The sequence below is a fragment of the Kogia breviceps genome, chromosome 2 (genome assembly GCF_026419965.1).
Source record: "Kogia breviceps isolate mKogBre1 chromosome 2, mKogBre1 haplotype 1, whole genome shotgun sequence".
In the NCBI taxonomy this organism is placed as follows: Eukaryota; Metazoa; Chordata; class Mammalia; order Artiodactyla; family Physeteridae; genus Kogia; species Kogia breviceps.
In genome coordinates, this window is record NC_081311.1 from 87892217 (window position 1) to 87913274 (window position 21058).

The 21058-nt window shown below is 39.9% G+C and overlaps 1 protein-coding gene across 6 annotated transcripts in view; it reads left to right on the plus strand.

Annotated features, from left to right (window-relative positions):
- Window positions 1-21058, plus strand: part of OCA2 (OCA2 melanosomal transmembrane protein) — a 163362-nt gene that overhangs the window by 90693 nt on the left and 51611 nt on the right. For all 6 annotated transcript variants that reach the window (XM_059052638.2, XM_067027488.1, XM_067027484.1 and 3 more), the window contains one exon: window positions 16934-17061. In XM_059052638.2, the coding sequence (XP_058908621.1) occupies window positions 16934-17061 (128 nt within the window). The remainder of the gene's footprint in view (window positions 1-16933; window positions 17062-21058) is intronic.

Consider the following 21058-nt stretch of genomic DNA (forward strand, 5'->3'; position numbering starts at 1 on the left):
ACACAAAGGGAAATTAGCATTATGTACATCATATTTATTTTCCTCTGACCAGGGATTCCACTCCAGGCTAGTATGATTAAAATTGAGGGTGTAGTTACAAAGAGTCATTTAGCCAGCCCAAAACGGGTCTCCATCCATCAAGGTTTTGGAAACAGAGCTGTGCCTCGTCTGCCCAAGCTTGGGCTAATGCTCATATCCTGTTTTCTTCTTCATGAGTAGAAGTGCTCAGGACTCCATGAATGTCTTGCCAGGTCAGGTCAGAGGCTATAGTGAGGGCCTGAAATTCCTTAATAAAAGTGGTGGGATCCAGACTGAAGGAGCCTAACTGGTTTTGAATTTGGGAAATGTCAGACATGGGAAAGGGAACATGGACTCTAATAGTGCCCATGTCTCCATTTGCTACTTCCCTTAAGGGAAGCATATTAGAATCTGTTTCCTGGCATTGGGCAGTCCTCCATCTTGTGTGGGGAGGGGAGGGGGACTTTCGCCCTGATAAGGGAGTGGCTATTGGGCAGCTGTGGGTTGAGGCAGGGGTGGGTGCTGAAGCAAAGGGGGTTGATGGGGTGGGGGACAGGAGAGGTCGAGTAGAGGGTCGTCTAGGAGATCTGATGGAGAGGGAGACAGAGGGGGTCAGGGAGATAAGGCAGCAACAGAAAAACACATGCGGCATGAGTCCTTCAGATTGGGATTCTAAGTAAGGGCCATAAAGGTCTGGACATAAGGAACCTCTGAGTCCTTTCCTTGTTTCCGGCAAAAGAGATCAAGTTGGAGGATCGTGTTATAATTTAGTGTGCCATTAAGAGGCCATTTTTCTTGGTCCCCCAGTTTATACTGGGGCCAAGCCGTGTTACAAAAGAAAATGAGCCTCTTCTTTTTGTGATTTTCAAGGTCAAATATTTTTCTAGTTCCTGAGGATACAGCCCAGGGGTGAGTCTGAGGCAGGCCCCCGAGACATACCAGAACCCATTCTTAGCCTGTATGCCGTAGAAACGGGGTACTGAGTCACCGGCTGACAGAAAGGCGTCCTCTTTGTCGCAGTAATCTCTCCATGTGACTAATGCACAAAATAGGCGGACAGTCGCAACAGTTGTGTCTGACCGTGAGAGGTGACCCCTGAGCATGTGACTAAGGCACAAACCATGCGACTGAGGCACAAACAGTGCGACTAAGGCACCGTGCAACTCGGGCAAGGAAAGAAAGAGAGAGAGATTCCCAGGACCCACCGGGTGACTCACCGTTTGGCGATTCCCTGAAACGTGAAAGGCACTCCTGGGATGGCTCAGATGCAGCCTGAGCTCCTGTGAGTCAATCCGGACCGAGAAAAAGGTGAAAGTAACAGAGAAGAGAGGCTGAGGAATCGGCCTTGTAGTCCTGCGGGGAAGGCAGCGGCCACGGGAGGGGGCTCAGTATTGTGCTGGAACCAGTGTGTGCCTCACGGTGCGTGGAAGTTGTCTTGCTGGGGGCAGATGCTCTAACAACCTGATCTGCTCCGTGACTCCCTTATCCTTTCACGGGAGTCTTCAAGTGGCAGGCGCCCTAATGGCTTTTGAATGCCTGACCCGTGCCCGCACAATATCAATTGGCCTAGTCCTCAGAAGGAAGACAGAGGGACCCTCACCCGTTCTGGGCGGCAGTTATCGGGGTGAAGTGAGCCGTGGAGCCTTCGGAACACACCAGGGTGTGGCCCTGGCCAGAGTCCTCTGTTGCTTCCACTGCAACTTGCCTGTTCACAGAGGGTCCCAAGAAATGAGGAGAGGAGGTGGGGGAGGAAAGGATGTGGAGAAGGAGATCCGCCCCAAGAGATATCCCCATACGGACCACCGAAATGTCGTGGTCCGAGCGCAGGTTGGAAAAGTATTTCCATACACAAGGCAGAATGTAAGGAAGATAGGGTTTATTAAAGAGAAGGGTCACTGCAAGAACAGCGGGCCGACTTCCCGGTAGCCAGGGAAAGTCGACAATGAGCGTGGGTTGCTTGTCTGTTTTTATAGCCAGGGAACCTGTAAGTCATCTGCTGACTGGGCAGAGTACATATACTTTCAGTGTGCTGAGCGAGAGAAAAACAGGGCAAATGTCTTTCCTTATATGGAATGGGAAAGGGACAGGGCATGTGCTTGGGAGGGCTCTGGGTCATTGCAACGGCCGCATTGTGACAGAGTGATGGGAGTCCTGAAACTCTTTGTTCTGGCAGTATTGGCCCTTTGAGTTATCTTGTTCTCTGTCCTAGGAGCACACCACATACTCTGTTTGTTTTCTTTTTTTTTTCTCCATGTTGGCAAAGGTTATTAAGCTTGAAGGAAAGTTACTGTCTCAGCTACAGAAGCTTTCAAATCTATAATATTTCACTGGCAGCTACTTTATGAGAAACAGGTCATAAAATTGCATTTAAACTTCACCATCGTACTTAACAATTATTCTGCTTACAACTTTTAAAATTGAAGTATAGTTGAATTACAATGTTGTGTTACTTACTGCTATACAGCAAAGTGACTCAGTTATACATATATATTTTTTCATATTCTTTTCCATTGAGGTTTATTGAATATAGTTCCCTGTGCTATACAGTAGGACCTTGTTATTTTGTTTCTAACTTTATTTGAGATTCTATTTTAAAAGAAAACATCACACATTTTAAAGACTGAAGAAATGTATTGGAGTTTGCATGCAATTTTGTTAGCATTTGGCAGTGGTGTTTGTAGAAATGACAATATTTTTAAAACTTAAAGTCACATCTTTTACCATATCTGTGGACTTTAAAAAATCTTGATTACCATGAAACTTTTTATTTTAAGCCTGAGAAGTCTACACTTTTTACTAAGATGTCACATCTCTTTTTGTGTGGTTGTTGCATCTGGGATTGAAAGGCTTATTTTGTTTCTGCTTTCAAATCTCGTCTTTTCAGTTAGGATTGTGTACAAATGATTTTATCTGGGGACCCTAGAACACGTAATCTGTATATTTGCATATTCACTGTGATGGGAAAGAGTTAGGGTGGGTAAGAGAAAGCCTTGATTAGCATATATGTTAAATAGAATACAGTTTCCTTAGAGTTACAGTAACTCTCAATGGGAACTGGGGCAAATTTAATGCAAGATCTTCCCAGGGCTTCAGAGGATAGAGATATGATCATTCCTCTTTGGTGAAGTGCTGTTTTGAATATGACATACTGGGTAAGTTGAGCATAATACAATGTAATGCCGTATAACATGAGGTGATGTCACATTACACAACGTGCATCTTGTAACGTGACATCATATAACACAATGTGATGCCACATGACAAGGTGGTATCATATAAGGTGCACCATGTAACACAATGTGACATCACATAATACAATGTGGTATCATATAACACCATGTCATGTCATGTAACAAAACATGACATCATATAATACATTCCTTTATTTAAACATCATAACCCAAGCACAGCAATGGTTATCATTCTTTTTCCTTCTTACTTTATTTTTTAAATTATCATAGAGCAAAACTGATTTTTCTTTTCAAATTCAAAGTTCTATGAACTTTAACAAAGATGTATATTTATGTAACTGCCACTATAATCAGAATACAGAATAGTTCCATCACCCCTCCCAAAATTTCTTTGTGTTATTCTTTTGTATCACTCTCTTCCTTAATCCTGGTGACTCCTGATATGTTCTCCATCACTATAGTTTTGTCTTTTGGAGAATGTCATATACATGGAGTCAGACAACCTTTGGGACTGACTTCTCTCACTCAGATTCATCCAAGTTGTGGCAGGTATCAATAGTTCATTCTTTTTGTTGCTGAGTAGTCTTCCATGGTATGGATATACCACATTTTGTTTATCCATTGGCCCATTGAAGGACATTTGGTTTGTTTCCAGTTTTTGGTGATTGTGAGTAGAGCTACTCCAAACATTTGTGTACATGGTTTTGTGTGAACTTAGGTTTTTATTTCTCTTCTGTAATTACCAAAGAGTGAGACTGCTGGATCATATTGTGTGTTTAGCTTTAAAAGAAGCTGCTGCACCATTTTTCAGAGTGACTGTAGCACTTTGCGCTTCCACAGTAGTATGTGCGAGCTCCAGCAGCTCTACATCCTCACCAGCACTTGGCATGATTAGACTATGCCTTAAATCTAGAACTCATGTGTTATTATAATCATTTGTTTACCTTTCTGTCCCCTGGTATCCTCCTCCCCAGCTAGATTCAAGGGCATGGTCCATGCCTTCTAGGCTTTTCTCTACTCAGTGCCTTGTGTTAATGCCTGACACAATAGTAGATACAATATATAGGTTAATGGAATGCATGAACAAACTTCTTATTGATTCTTATGGATTCCAATTTATTTCATTATTGTGAGAATATCATGTGTGGCTGACTCAGCCTGTGTTCTCTAGAGAGCAAAGCCTTGTGTGGGTGTTCTTTATTTGAGAGTATGATCCCAGGAAAGAGAAGTAAGGGACAGAGAAGTAGAGTGGTGAAGGGAGTGAGTCAAAACAAGGCTGCATCACTATCTGGCTACATTATGGGCCACTGGTCACTCCGTACAGTAGGATTGTCTGAGAAGAAACATGAGATGTGTCTCAGGACTGTCCATGGGGTTGCAGGGAGAAAGAAGGAACATTTATCCATTGGTCCAAGTTCTTCCCCATGGAATGCCAACTTGCAGGTGCATCCAGCTAATAAATGCATGAAGGCCACGCAACAGATGAGCCCCAGCTGGGAAGCAGCTGTTGGTGCATGGGCTCAAAGGCAGATTTGGTCAGGATGCACCTGTATGAGGGCATGTTTACACAGAGCTGGCCACTGCCATAAACTGCTGGTGAGTGACTGGAGAACCCTGAAGGACCCAAGTGCAAGAGGTGGCACAACAGTGAAGAAAGAAAAGTGAATAAGGGCCACGGTCACAATTCATATGCATCAGGCAAAGAGATAGTTCCCCGATGTGCAAGGATCTTTATCTAAAATGTACACTGGAATTAACTCCATATTGCTCAAGCTGTTACATACAGACAGGTCCATAGTCTCCACATGAAATTCTTGGTGCCAGATATGTTTCAAAATTCAGATATTTTTGTTTATATTTTACGAAGACAATTAAGCGCACACACAATTTTATATAATGGAACAACCCCAAGGGGTTCAGGCCCAGCACCTGTCCTCTGAACATTAGTAATTCTACAGTGAAACCTGAATATTTTCTACAAGGTGGGACAAATTATGACCACAGATAGCCTCATTTCAGTTCAAATCAGGTTTTGTTGAATTTTGACATAAAACAAAAAATTTGCTTTTCCAAACTTTAGGATTTTAGGATCGTGGATAACTGATTATGAAAACTATAAGAATCAGCAAGCTGGATTCAAAATGTTGTCTTTGTCTTTAAAATTTAAAACCTTGATTAACAATTTTCTAGGTCTCCTTCTTTGATAATTAGCTCAGAATGTCCCCCTAGGTTCTCTCACAATAAGTTTGATTAGGTTTCAGTTCTGGAGATATTTCTGTAATTATTTCCTTGATATGGTTTCAAGGAAACTGGTGTTGTCAGTGTCCCTTGGTGTCCTTTGTTGAGAAATTTTATTGTCTTTGTTAAAGTATTTTTAGCTATCAATGAAACAATCTACTTGATATCAAGCAAAATAGGGGATTATTAGAATGATACTGGACTAGCCCACAGACTCCAAGGGACAGTGGGCTCTGGGAGAGAGGGGTTGGAGTGGAGCGGGGAAAGCAGACTTAGGAAGTAGAAAGGCATCCAGACAGAGGGCATGCTCCTGTCCCCTAGACACCTTTTGTTCTCTTCTAATTGCCTCATGCTTCTCCATGGACCATATTCTTGTCTTTTTTCTGCTCATGGCAGAATAGAGATGGTCTCATTAGTTTCCCAATTTATAGGATCTCAGTTTCAGCCACACAAGGAGAAATGACTATTTTGAATCTCAGATTCCTTGGAGAAGAGTTTGATTGACCCAGGTTGGGTTAATTTCCTTTCCTAACCCAGAAATTATGACCAGGATAACAGGGCCACATGGAAAATATGGCCAATCAATTTAAAAGGAAAATATAACTAAAATATTAAAAATACCTATAAAGTAAGTGAAAGATACAAAATGGACAGGAATCCTGAGTAGACTCTTCACAAAAGAAGATATTAAAATGACTGAAATTACCAATAAGCATATGAAAAGATGCTTAACCTTATAAGTCACCAGTAAAATGTGAATCTGAACCACAACAAGATATGGCTATATCCACACCTAAATGGCTAAAATTAAAGGCTGACAACACCAGTTGTTATTCAGCCTCAGTTATTCTGCTATTGATTCCTTCTATTGTACTTTTCATTTCAGTTATTGTATTGTTCATCTCTTTGTTCTTTAGTTCTTCTAGGCCTTTTAAAAACATATCTTGTATCTTCTCAATCTGTGCCTCTATTATTTTTCTGAGATTTTGGATCATCCTTAGTATCATTACTCTGAATTCTTCTTCATGTTGATTGCCTATTTCCTCTTCATTTAGCTGTCCTTTTAGGTTTTTATCTTGCTTCTTCATCAGCAACATATTTCTCTGTCATCTCATTTTGTCTAACTTACTGTGTTCATGGTCTCCTTTCTGCAGGCTGCAGGATTGTAATTCCTCTTGCTTCTGGTGTCTGTCCCCTGTTGGTTGAGGTTGGTCCAGGGGCTTGTGCAGGCTTCCTGGTGGGAGGGGCTGGTCCCTGCCCCCTGGTGGGTGGAGTTGGGTCTTGTCCCTTTGGTGGGCAGGACCTTGTCGGGGGTGTGTTTTGGGGTGACTGCGAGCTTAATGTGACTTTAGTTAGGCTGTCTGCTGCTGGGTGGGGCTGTGTTTCTGTCTTGATGGTTCTTTGTCCTGAGGCATCCAGCACTGGAGGGGTGGGTCCAGGTCTTGGTGCCAAAATGGGGGCCTCCAGGAGAGCTCATGCTGATTAATATTCCCTGGGGCCTTTGCTACCACTGTCATTGCCCCCCTGGTTATCTATAGCCCACCCCCGCTTCCCCAGGAGACCCTCCAAGACCCTTTGGTAGGTCTAGCTCAGATTCCTATGGAGGTACTGCTTTGTGCTGGGTCCCAGTGCATGTGAGACCTTGTGCATGCTCTCCAAGAGTGGGGTCTCTGTTTCCCCCAGCCCTGTGGAGCTCCTACACTCAAGCCCCCCTGGCCTTCAAGCCTAGGTGCTCTGGGGGTTCTTCCTCCAGATGCCAGACCCTCAGACTGTCTTGGAGAGCTGTTTTTATGTGGGAATGTCCTTTTGTAGCCTGATTTTTAAAAAATTATTGTTGTTGTTATTATTATTATTATTATTATTTTGGTATGAGGGCCATTTTTAGTATGGATGTCTGCCACCTTTTCCCTCAGTGTTTGCTGGCCATTATCCCCTTGAAAGAGGGTATGACTGGTGTTGTGGCCAGAGCCTGCCCTAGATATTGAGCAGGGCCTCCCCTTTGCTTTGTGGTTGTCTCTGCCCTGTCAGAGGTGGGGACTGCTCCCTAGTTGTTGGAGTGGAGGCCCCCAGATCTCTTTCTTAGCTGTGATTCTGATCTTTGGTGTGAAGTAGGTGAGTTTGGAGCACTCCCACTAGGAGAGAAGCCACTGAGTATTCATTCTCTAGAGCTGTTCACTTATGAGCGTGCTCTGTTGTATCACCTTTCACCTGTTGTGCAAGATCACAAGTTACTCTGTTGTTGGCACTGCTTTTGGTGCCACCTTAATCATGGGTATGCTGGCAGTTGTCCCTGGTGTCTCTCAGGTGTTGTTTTCACCAGGCCACCAGTGGAGATCCACTGAAGTCAAGTCCCAGGTTTGTAGTAATCATGGATCTGGACCTGCTTTGGGTGCTATGGGAGCAGCTCAGACTCTGACCTGGCCCGACCCCCACGTGTACATGCCCACAAAGTCCACAGCTGCTAAAGCTAGACCCATTTAAGTTGCAGGAGCACTCGCTGTCTGCTCAGATGTTCCACAGGTGCTGAGTTTACCAAGCTGGTCGTGGGGGGTTAATCTGCAGTTCGTGCAGCTTCAAGGAGAGATTTCAGCTCTTCTTCCTTAGTTACATGGCTCTTGGGACTTAGCTTTGGCTTCAGCCCCATCTCTGCATGTGGGCCACCCACAGGCATCTGCTGCCCATCCAGGCGAGAGGGAGAATAGCTGGCAACCAACTGGGGTGCACATGCTCACCCAGGCAGGAGAGGACAGAGGTGGCGACCAACTGGTGCATGCATGCTTGCCCAGGCAGGAGGGGTGGAGGCGGCGACCTATTGGGCTATGAGAACCTGCTCCGGTGGGAGCCCCTCCTAGTGCCTGCAGAGGCGGGGGCTGGTGCATGGGGAGAGAGGCTGTAATGGCAGCTGCACGCTTTGCATGTCACTCATCAATGGCGCTTCATTTCTGTGGTGTTCTGGGCTTCCTCCAGGAGCATTCCCACTTGTGGAGCTCCTCACTTCCAATCCTCTCAGGTTGTCTCCATGCAGCCAACAGCAGTCCTCTCCCCAGGTCTGCTCTCCAAACCCCATGTTCCAACACCCAAACCCTGTGTGCACCAGTGGACACATGTCTCAGGCTGGGGGGCCCAGGGCTGTGGTAAGGATTATCTATGTAGGTCTCACTCTGTCTTGCCTGCCACTGACCAGTTTCTGAGCTCTCTCTGGGCTCCTGAAGCTCCCTTTCTGTCTCAGCTGATCTTCTCACCACTGAGGGAGCTACCCCAGGAGAGCCTCTCCTCTCCTTCAGCTCCCTCTCAGGGACACAGGTCCTGTCCCACTTCCACTTTTCTTTTTTCCTTTTCTCTCTTTGATCCTACCCGGTTACACTGGGATCTTTTCTTGTCCTTTTATGTGTTCAGGTTCTTCTGCTAGCATTCAGCAGGTGCTCTGTGAGAATTGTTCCATTTGTAGAGGTACTCTTGATGTACTTGTGGGTAGAGGTGAACTCCATGTCCTCCTACTCCACCGTCTTTACCCGTCCGCCCTACACCACTTGGTGAAGAGATTTTTTCTCCATTGTATATTCTTGCCTCCTTTGTATAGATTAACTGATTGCAGGTGCATGGTTTTAAATCTGGGCTCTCTATTCTGTTCCACTGAGCTATGTGTCTGTTTTTGTGCCAGTACTATACTGTTTTAATTACTGTAGCTTTGTGATTTGGCCTGAAGAGTAGAAGGCTTATGCCTCCAGCTTTGTTCTTTTTCCTCCGGATTGCCTTGGCAATTCAGGGTCTTTTGTTATTCTCTATAAATTTTAAGATTATTTGTTCTAGTTCTTTGAAAAATGTCCTGGGTATTTTGACAGAGATTGCATTAAATCTGTAGATTGCTCTGGGTAGTATGGCCATTTAACAATATTAATTCTTCGAATCCAAGAGCACCAGATATCTTCCCATTTCTTTGACTCATCTTTAATTTCCTTTATAAACTTTTTATAGTTTTCAGAGTGTAGGTATTTCAGCCTACACTTGGTTAAGTTTATTTCGGTAGTTTTTTTTATGCAATGTTAAATGGGATTTTTAAAAAACTTTTTCTTTCTGATATTTCACTATTAGTGTAAAGAAACAATAGATTTCTGTATACTATTCTTGTATATTGTAACTTTGCTGAATTCATATATTTGTTCTAACATTTTTTGGATGGAGATTTTAGGTTTTCAATATAAAGTATCCTGTCATCTGCAAATAGTGACAATTTTACTTCTTCCCTTCCAATTTGGCTGACAATTATTTCTTTTTTCTTGTCTGGTTGCTTGGGCTAGGACTTCCAAACTGTGTTAGATAGATACAAGATAACTGTGTTATCTTGTTCCTGAATTTAGTAGGAAGGCTTTGAGCTTCTCACCTTTGAATATTATGTTGGCTGTGGGTTTGTCATAAATGGCCTTTATAATGTTGAGATATGTTCCCTCTATACCCACTTTGGTAAGAGTTTTTAATCATGAATGGATTTTGAATTTTTTCAAGTGATTTTTCTATGACTAATGAGATGATCGTGTAGTTTTTGTCTTTAGTTTTGTTAATGTGATGTATCACATTGATTGATTGGTTGGTGTATGTTGAACCATACTTGAGACCCTGGAATGAATCCAATTTCAGCAAGGTGTATAATCTTTTTTATGTTGTTGGATTCAATTTGCTAATATTTTGTTGAGGATTTTTGTATCTATATTCATCAAAGATATTGGTCTGTAATTTTATTTTTTTTGTAGTGTCCTTGTCTGGTTTTGGTATCAAGGTAATTGTGGCCTCATAGAAAGAATTTGGGAATGTTCCTTTCTCTTCAATTTTTTTCAATAGTTTTAGAAGAATAGGTATAAGTTCTTTGTATGTTTGGTTGAATTACCAGTAAAATAGTCTGGTTGTGGACTTTTGTTTGCAGGGAGTTTTTTAAAATTACAGATTCTATTCACTTTAGTGATCAGTCTTTTAAAATTATTTATTTCTTCCTGACTATTTTGGCAGGTTGTGTGTTTCTAGAAATTTGCCCATTTTTTCTAAGTTGTCCAATATGTTGACATATAATTGTTCATAGTATTCTTTTATGTTTTTTGGGTATTTCTGTGTTATCAGTTGTTATTTCTCCTCTTTCATTTCTTATTTTGTTTATTTTTGTCCTCTCTATTTTCTTCTTGGTGAGCCTGGCTATAGATTTGTCAATTTTTTTCCTCTTTTCACAAACCAGCTCTTGGTTTTATTGATCTATTTTATTGTTTTTATGATCTCTATTTTATTTCTTCTTTGATCTTTATTATTTCCTTCTGCTGACTTTGGGTTTTGTTTGTTCTTCTTTTAGGTGGTAGGTTAAGTTGTTTATTTGAGATTTTTCTTGTTTCTTGAGGAAGGCCTGTATCACTATGAACTTTCCTCTTAGAAGTGCTTTTACCACCTCTTTGAACTTGGGACCTGGGAGGGTGATGAACTTTGTAACGTTATTTAGTTTTTCAGGGGATTTCTCTTGCTCCTTCAATTTGGAGTAGTTCCTCTGACTTTTTACTTTCTCTGTCTATATGAATTTAGGAGAAATAGTTATCTACTCTGGTCTTGAATGGGTGTTTTTATGTGGCAGTTTCCCTGTGTAGACTGTCTATGTCCAGTGTCTTTGGTGTGAGGTCTGGTTTTGGTATGGATGCAAGCTTTGTCTTTCCTCAGGGTGTATTAGCCAATATTCCCTTGATAGGGTGTGTGGTTGGTGTTGGGGGATAAAAGCGTGTATAGGATGTGAGGCGGGACTTCCTCTCTGCTCTGTGCCTGTTGCTCCCCTGTCTGGGGTGGGGTCTGCTCCCCAGTTTTTGGAGTAGAAGCCCTGAGGGTCGGTTCAATCAGGTTCTGTTGCCCTTGAGTACATGGCCTGCCCCAAAGGAGGTAATTGCTGAAGCAAGTAAGGCCCTTGCAGTCACAGAAAATCTATGTACCACATGTGTAGGAACCCACGATTCTGCTCAGAAACAGCCCAAGGTACCATGCATTCCCCTGCTGTGTTCATCCAGATCTAGTGCAAGACTGGTGTAGAATAAGCTGGGGCTGCGGGGATCAGAGCACTGTGGCTGCAGGATTTGAGGTGGCTGCATTGCTACCTGAGACCTAGACTTTCTCTGTGATAGTCTTCTCCCAGGACCTGTATGCCTCAGATCCAGTGCTAAGCTGAGGTGTGTATTTGGTGGAACCAGGGCCCTCTCACTGGGAGACAAACCTCTGCGTGCTCCTGGGGCACCACCTCAGTGCCTATTTCTTTGTGTGCCTTGTGTTGTTGAAAATGGGACATTTGAATATTATAATATGGTAATTGTTCCTTGGCCCTTTCCCCAGAGTTTGCTGTTTTTATTTTGAATTGCTGAAGGCTGTAGTAGTCCATTTGTTCTGTGACTTTCCCAAACTATTTTTGCATAGGCTATATTTCTTGTCATGCATGGTCACTGAATTCTGTGTTCTTTAGTGTGTTGAGCTAGTGTTTTTACAGAGATTTCCTTGAAAGTCAGGAGCTAAAAATCAAAAATAAATAAATAAATACAACAATAACAAAAGCTAAATCTTAGCTTTAATAGTTTCTGCTTGTTTGGGGATATCTCTATAGAGGATGAGAGCTTAGAACTGCCTATCCACCATTTTGCTGATGTCACTCTGACATCTTCCTTCTTAAGTGCTCTGTCCTTGGATGTACTTTTACCTTTGTCTTGAGTGCCCTTTCCCTCTTTACCTGGAAAGTTATATTCAGCCTCTAAGATCTTGGCTGAATATCACCTTCTTTGTGATACTTTATTTCAGCCACCACATTGTTACTCTCTCTGGCTGCTCCCTAATTGTTTGTATGTACACACACTGTTACATCCAATATAACTGTTTTTCTATAGATGTGTGTCCTCCACTGGATGGTAAACCTTTTGAACTCCACGTGGTATCTTGCTTACATTTCCATCCATAACCCTTAAGCTCAGAGCCTGGCACAGAACGGACATCCAAGAGTGGCATATAGAAGAGCTTAAATGGACACTCAGTGAGGATGAGATGAATAGGAGTATCCTCTGACGTGTAAGAAGACTGGTCTTTCAAGAGTATGGAACCGGGTACACTTCGGAAAGCAGAAATTAGGAAGGATAGTAGTAGACAAGGGGTAATTTGAATATATATCTTCAAATTCTGTAGGTCATATTCAATAACTATTGTTTTCCAGAAGATAATCTGTATTTATGCCCTCAAAGGTAAAATAAGGGTAATAAAAAATTGGAATCAGCATATAAAATTTTAATATTATTTTAGATGAAAGGTGGAGGATTGTCAAGAATTGTTGGTTGGCAGGATACTTGAGTCACCCAGATAATTCTTATTCAAGAGATTTTTTTTCCCCTCAAATATGTAAACAATTGAAGTCTCAATGCTTTTCTTTTTTTAATGAATAGTTTTCTGCTTCTCCCAGTTACAAACTTTGGCCTTGGAGAACTCCTCTGTCTTTCTGGTGGACAACAGTAACCTCTAACTTTTGAAGGTGTAATGGTTTAGTGAAAACCGTACACAGAAATATCTATTAAATACACAGTTACAAGCAAGCACAAATCAGTTTGTGCAACCTGTTTCATTACTCTGATGATATCATAGTTTTTTGAACTTTTAGTTCACTTTGCAAGAAACATTAACAATGAACCAAAAGATGGAAAATATTCTAGTAAAATTCTGTGAGCCTTAGAGTTGGCATCAGACACAGAATGTTTAGAGATAAAGTGTCAGGCCCTCTCCCTGATGAAGAGCAGAGCAGGCAACACTCCAGAAGTTTTTTTAGACCTCTTTGAAGTCCCTCTCTCCGGACTCTCCCAGCACCTCTCTCCACAGACAGTCTTTAATTTGCTTTCTGTCACTATTGATCATAGGTTGGGAAGCTCTTTGTAAAGGGGTAGAGGTAGTAAATATTTGAGGCTATGTAGGCCATACACTCTGTTATAAATACTCAACACTGCTGCTGTAGTGCTAAAGCAGCCATAGAAAATGTGTAAGTGAGTGGTTGTGTTGTGTTCCAATAAAAATTTATTTATAAAAACAGGCAGCAGGCCACATTTGACCCATGGGCTGTAGTTTGTCAAAGCCTGCTACTTGCATTTTCTAGAGGTTCATATAAAAAATTGTATATGGGGACTTCCCTGGTGGCACAGTGGATAAGATTCTGTGTTCCCAATGCAGGGGGCCCAGGTTCAATCCCTGGTCAGGAACTAGATCCCACATGCATACCACAACTGAGTTCACATGCCACAACTAAGGAACCCACGTGCTGCAACTAAGGAGCTGGTGAGCCACAACTAAAGAGCCCACAAGCTGCAACTAAGGAGCCTGCCTGCTGCAACTAAGACCCAGCACAACCAAATAAAAAGAAAATTGTATATGCAATATTTTTTGGTCTGACTTCTTTCATTCAGCATAATTATGAGATTTATCCATGTGGCAGTGTACATCAGTAGTCCATCCTTTTATTGCTGAGTAGTATTCTATGGTTTGACTATGCCACAGTTTGTACATCCATTTACCTATTGATGGACATTGGATAGTTTGACTTGACTATGACAATGAAAACCACAGCAAATATTTGTGTTCAATTGTTTGTATTATCATATACTTTAATTGCTCTTGGGATAATACCTAAAAGTGGAATAGTTGGAACATTTAGTGGATTTATGAATAACGTTTTTGAAAACTGCCAAACTGTTTCCTAAAGTGGTTATACCATCTTACAATTCCACCAGCGGTGTATGAGATTTCCAGTTCCCCCATATCCTTGTCAACACTTAGTTTGGTTGATCTTTTTGACTTTATACATTCTAAGGTACATAGTGAAATGTCATGTGGTTTTACTTTGCATTTCCCTGGTGACTAGTGATATTCAGCATCTTTTCATGTACTTGTTTGCCATCCTTTTATCTTCTTTGGTGAGATGTCTGTTCAAAATATTCCCCATTTTAATTGAGTTGTTTACTCATTTTTGAGTTTTGAGAATTCAGAAAATGCATTCTGGATATGAGTCCTAGATGATTTGCAGATATTTTCTCCTACTTCATGGCTTATGTGCTTTTTCCTAACAGTTACTTGAAAAGCAGGAATTTATTATTTTGATAAAGTCCAATTTATGAAAATTTTCTTTTATGGATACATGCTTTTAGTGTATCTAAGAAAACTCCCCCGAGATCAAATAAGTTTTTGCCTATGTTTCTTCTAGAAGTTTTAAAGTTATAAATTTTACATTTAGGCTTATTGTCCATGTAGGTAACTTTTGTGTATGATTCAATAAACTGATCAAAGTAAAAAAAATTTTTGCTTGTGAATATCCAATTGTTTCAGCACCATTTATGGAAAAAATTACAATTTCTTCACTGAACTATTATTGAACTTTTCTTGCAAATCAGCTGATCTTTAACTTGTGGGTGTATTTCTGGACTCTCCATTGATCAGTTTAACTATATTTATGTAATACTACACTGTTTTGATTACCATAGCTTTATAATAAGTCTTGAAGTGAGGTAATGTATGTTCTCCAATTTTGTCCTTCTTTTTCAAGATTGTATTGGCTATTCTAGGTCATTTGAATTTCCATATGAATTCTGGGATTTCTACAAAGTATTCTTAGGAAAAACTAAAATAGACCTTAATATTTGGACACATATACCACATTCATAGATAAGAAGACCGTATATTGTTAAAATGCCAGTTCTTCCCAAAATAATCTATACATGGTCCCTCAAAGGTGTCCACATTCTAATTCGTGATGTTAATACCTGTGTATGTTATGTTACATGATAGAAGGGACTTTGCAGGTAAAATTAAGGTTACAAACCTTAAAATAGGGAAATTGTCCTGGATTATCCAGGTGTGCCCAATGTAATGACATAGGCCCTTAAAATGGAAGTGGAAAAGAGGAGAGTCAGTTAGAGAGATACAACAGAAGAAGAAACAGGAGCGATTTGAATTGTGAGAGTGACTTGACTTGACCCACCATTGCTGGCTTTGAAGAGAGAGGAAAGGGGTCATGAGCTAGGGAATGTGGGTGGCCTCTAGAAGCTGAGAACAACTCCTGGGTGTCAGCAGGTGAGGAAGTGGGGACCTCAGTTTGAATTGAATTATGTCTACAACCCAAATAAGCATGGAAACAGTTTTTGTCCTGAAGCCTCCAGAAAGGAATGCAGCCCTGCCAACACCTTACCTTTGTTTTGAAGGTCTAATTAGAGGCCCAACCAGGCTCATCATACTTCTGACCTATGAAAACTGTGATATAATAAGGAGGTGCTATTTCAAGCCACTACATTTGTAGTAATTTGTTATGGCAGTTACAGAAAACTAGTACTCTTTTTATGCCTGTATAATCTATAGCCATATCACTGATCTTATTCTTGATATTAGCATTTTTCCCCTTTGTCTTTTTGTCCTATTTAGACTGGCTAAGTTTTATCAATATTCTTGATCTTCTAAAAGAACTAAATTTTGGTATCATTGCTTTTCTCTAATATTTTTCTATTTTCTATTTCATTTATTTCTGATCCAGTACATTTTTATTCCACTTATTTTGAGTTTTATTTGCTCTACTCAGAAAAAAATGTATTCAGCCTATTTGAACAAAAACTTCACAAAAGAACATATATGGATGACAGATAAGTACACGAAAAGATGCTCAACATCATTAGTCACTAGGGAAATACAATTTGAAATCACAATGAGATACAATTTCATACCCACTGGAATGTCAAAAATCAAAAAAAGCTAAGTGTTGAAAATGTGCAGAAACTGGAATTCTCATATACTAGTAGTGGGATTGTAAAATGTTACAACTATTTTGGGAAACAGTCTCACAGTTTCTTAAAACATAAATATTCCATAATACTAGCTTATCATATGATCCAACCATTCCATTCCTAGATATTGACCCAAGGGAACTGAAAGCATAATGTACATATAGATAATTTATATGAAGGTTCATAACACATTCATCTGGAATAGCCAAACACTGGAAGCAATGCAAATGTCCATCAAGGTGAATGAGTATGTACATTGTGGCATAGCCATACTATGCCATACTAAACAATAAAGAAGAATGACTGTTGGTCCACACACCAACACTGAAGAATCTTAAAATAATTGTGCTGAATGGAAGCAGTCAGACAAAAAATACATACTATATGATTGCATTTAAGAAAAGAGATGAATGGTTTCCTGGGGGTGGGGTCTGGTGACAGGAGGTGGGAGAGGGAGAAAAGAACATGGGCATGAGTAAACTGCTGGGGTGGTGGATATATTCATTATCCTGCTTGTTGTGTTGGTTTGTTTGGTATATACATTACCCAAAATACAAATTGTACGTTTTAAGCATGTTCAGTTTGCAGAATATCAATTATATTCAATTTAAGAAAGCAATCCAAAGATGAAGAATTAGTGTTTTAACAATTGAACTACATCTGTAACTCTGTTTATTTATTTTTCAGGGTGGATTGCTATTCTGGGTGCCATCTGGTTGCTAATTTTAGCTGATATCCATGATTTTGAGATAATTCTACATAGAGTAGAATGGGCAACCCTTCTATTCTTTGCAGCACTCTTTGTTCTGATGGAGGTAAGACTTTAGTTGAACTTTTGCTATATGATCTTGTCTGATCTTTAGATTTCACATTTTATTTAGTGAATGAAGAAAGCCCAAAGTCTGTAAGTCTTTCTACATATTCACTAAGTGGAAAATTATGGGGATTGAAATTAGACTATTTTAAGTTAAACCAAATTTTATCTCAGGCACCTAAATATTATTTAATAAATTGATTTATTTGGTTGCTCTTTTTTTCTTAAATAACATTTGTGGTTTGTAAAATTGTTCTAATTTCATTTGTTACAAAGTACAATAGAATTTAATTTTGGGGCAAAATGACTTGTTACAGAAAGTTTACAGGGAAATGTTATCTTGATGATCTATTCCATTTTGTGTAATATTTAAGTAAATATTCTGTTATGATGGAAAAGACTACATCAAAGAAAAGAATGAATAATATGTATTGTTTTATTTAGTTATAATTGTTGTTACAAAATTATTCACAATACTTTTTAATCTTGAGACTTGATTTATAAACTTCTCAAATGCAAAGCTTTACTGATGTACAAGACTACTGCTCCCCAAAGTATCCAAATGTTTCACATTAATTACCTTAATTAATTGCCTTTTTTTTAACATCTTTATTTGAGTATAACTGTTTTACAATAGTGTGTTAGTTTCTCCTTTACAACAAAGTGAATCAGTTATACATATACATATGTTCCCATATCTCTTCCCTCTTGCGTCACCCTCCCTCCCACCCTCCCTATCCCACCCCTCTAGGTGGTCACAAAGCACAGAGGTGAACTCCCTGTGCTATGCGGCAGCTTCCCACTAGCTATCTAATTTACATTTGGTAGTGTGTATATGTCCATGCCACTCTCTCACATTGTCACCGCTTACCCTTCCCCCTCCCCATATCCTCAAGTCCATGCTCTAGTAGGTCTGTGTTTTATTCCTGTCCTACCACTAATCTCTTCATGACATTTTTTTTTCTTAGATTCCATATATATGTGTTAGCATACGGTATTTGTTTTTCTCCTTCTGACTTACTTCACTCTGTATGACAGACTCCAGGTCTATCCACCTCATTACAAATAACTCAGTTTCATTTCTTTTTATGGCTGAGTAATATTCCATTGTATATATGTGCCACATCTTCTTTATCCATTCATCTGTCGATGGACACTTAGGTTACTTCCATGTCCTGGCTATCGTAAATAGAGCTGCACTGAGCATTGTGGTACATGACTCTTTTTGAATTATGGTTCTCTCAGAGTATATGCCCAGTAGTGGGATTGCTGGGCCATATGGTAGTTCTATTTTTAGTTTTTTAAGGAACCTCCATACTGTTCTCCATAGTGGCTGTATCAATTTACATTCCCACCAACAGTGCAAGAGGGTTCCCTTTTCTCCACACCCTCTCCAGCATTTATTGTTTCTAGATTTCTTGATGATGGCCATTCTGACTCGTGTGAGGTGATACCTCATTGTAATTTTGATTTGCATTTCTCTAATGATTAATGATGTTGAGCATTCTTTCATGTGTTTGTTGGCAATCTGTATATCTTCTTTGGAGAAATGTCTAATTAGGTCTTCTGCCCATTTTTGGATTGAGTCTATTGTTCTTTTGATATTGAGCTGAATGAGTTGCTTATAAATTCTGGAGATTAATCCTTTGTCCATTGCTTCATTTGCAAATATTTTCTCCTATCTCTGGGCTGTCTTTTTGTCTTCTTTATGGTATTGTTTGCTGTGCAAAAGCTTTTAAGTTTCATTAGGTCCCATTTGTTTATTTTTGTTTTTATTTCCATTTCTCTAGGAGGTGGGTCAAAAAAGATCTTGCTGTGAATATGTCTTAGAGTGTTCTACCTATACTTTCCTCTAAAAGTTTTATAGTGTCTGGTCTTACATTTAGGTCTTTAATCAATTTTGAATTTATTTTTGAGTATGGCGGTAGGGAGTGTTCTAATCTCATTCTTTTACATGTAGCTGTCCAGTTTTCCCAGGCCGACTTACTGAAGAGGCTGTCTTTTCTCCATTGTATATTATTGCATCCTTTATCAAAAATAAGGTGACCAGGGCTTCCCTGGTGGCGCAGTGGTTGAGAATCCGCCTGCCGATGCAGGAGACACGGGTTCGTGGCCGGGTCCGGGAAGATCCCATATGCCGCGGAGCGGCTGGGCCCGTGAGCCATGGCCTCTGAGCCTGTGCGTCAGGAGCCTGTGCTCCGCAACGGGAGAGGCCACAACAGTGAGAGGCCCGCGTACCACAAAAAAAAAAAAAAAAAAAAAAGGTGACCATATGTGTGTGGGTTTATCTCTGGGCTTTCTATGCTGCTCCATTGAGCTATATTGATGTTTTTGTGTCAGTACCATACTGTCTTGATTACTGTAGCTTTGTAGTATGGTCTGAAGTCCAGGAGCAAGATTCCTCCATCTCCGTTTTTCTTTCTCAAGTTTGCTTTGGATATTAGGGGTCTTTTGTGTTTTCATACAACTTGTGAAATGTTTTGTTCTAATTCTCTGAAAAATGCCATTGGTAGTTTGATAGGGATGGCATTGAATGTGTAGATTGCTTTGTGTAGTATAGTCATTTACACAATGCTGATTTTTCCAATTCAAGAACATGGTATATCTCTCCATCTGTTTGTATCATCTTTAATTTGTTTCATCAGTGTCGTATAGTTCTGTGCATACAGGTCTTTTGTCTCCTTAGGTAGGTTTATTCCTAGGTGTTTTATTCTGTTTGTTGCAATGGTAAATGAGAATGTTTCCTTAATTTCTCTTTCAGATTTTTGATCATTAGTGTATAGGAATGCAAGAGATTTCTGTGCATTAATTTTATATCCAGCTACTTTAACAAATTCATTGATTAGCTCTAGTAGATTTCTGGTAGCATCTTTAGGATTCTCTATGTATAGTATCATATCATTTGCAAAAAGTGACAGCTTTACTTCTTTTCTAAAATGAATTCCTTTTATTTCTTTTCTTCTCTGATTGCTGTGGGTAAAACTTCCAAAACTATGTTGAATAACAGTGGTGAGAGTGAGTAACCTTATCTTTTTCCTTATCTTAGTGGAAATGGTTTCAGTTTTTCACCATTGAGAATGATGTTGGCTGTGGGTTTGTCATATATGGTCTTTATTATGTTGAGGTAAGTTCCCCTCTATGCCTATTTTCTGGAGGGTTTTTTTAATCATAAATGGGGGTTGAATTTTGTCGAAAGTTTTTTCTGCATTTATTGAGATGATCATATGGTTTTTCTACTTCAATTTGTTAATATGTTGTATCACATTGATTGATTTGCGTATATTGAAGAATCCTTGCATTCCTCGGTTAAACCCCACTTGATCATGGTGTATGATCCTTTTAATGTGCTGTTGGATTTTGTTTGCTAGTATTTTCTTGAGGTTTTTTGCAGCTGTGTTCATCAGTGTTATTGGTCTGTAGTTTTCTTTTTTTGTGACATCTTTGTCTGGTTTGGGTATCAGGGTGCTGGTGGCCTCACAGAATGTGTTTGGGAGTGTTCCTCTCTCTGCTGTATTTTGGAAGAGTTTGGTAAAGATGGATATTAGCTCCTCTCTAAATATTTGATAGAATTCACCTGTGAATCCATCTGGTCCTGGGCTTTTCTTTGTTAGAAGATTTTTAATCACTGTTTCAATTTCCGTGCTTGGGTTTGGTGTCTTTATATTTTCTATTTCTTCCTGGGTCATTCTAGGAATGTTGTGCTTTTCTAAGAATTGTCCACTTCTTCCAGGTTGTCCATTTTATTGGCATATAAGTCTTGTAGTAATCTCTCATGATCCTTTTTGTTTCTGCAGTGTCAGTTATTACTTCTTTTTCATTTCTAATTCTATTGATTTGAGTCTTCTCCCTTTTTTTCTTGATGAGTCTGGCTAATGGTTTATCAATTTTGTTTATCTTCTGAAGAACCAGCTTTTAGTTTTACTGATCTTTGCTATCATTTCATTCATTTCTTTGTCATGTATTTCTGATCTGATCTTTATGATTTCTTTCCTTCTGCC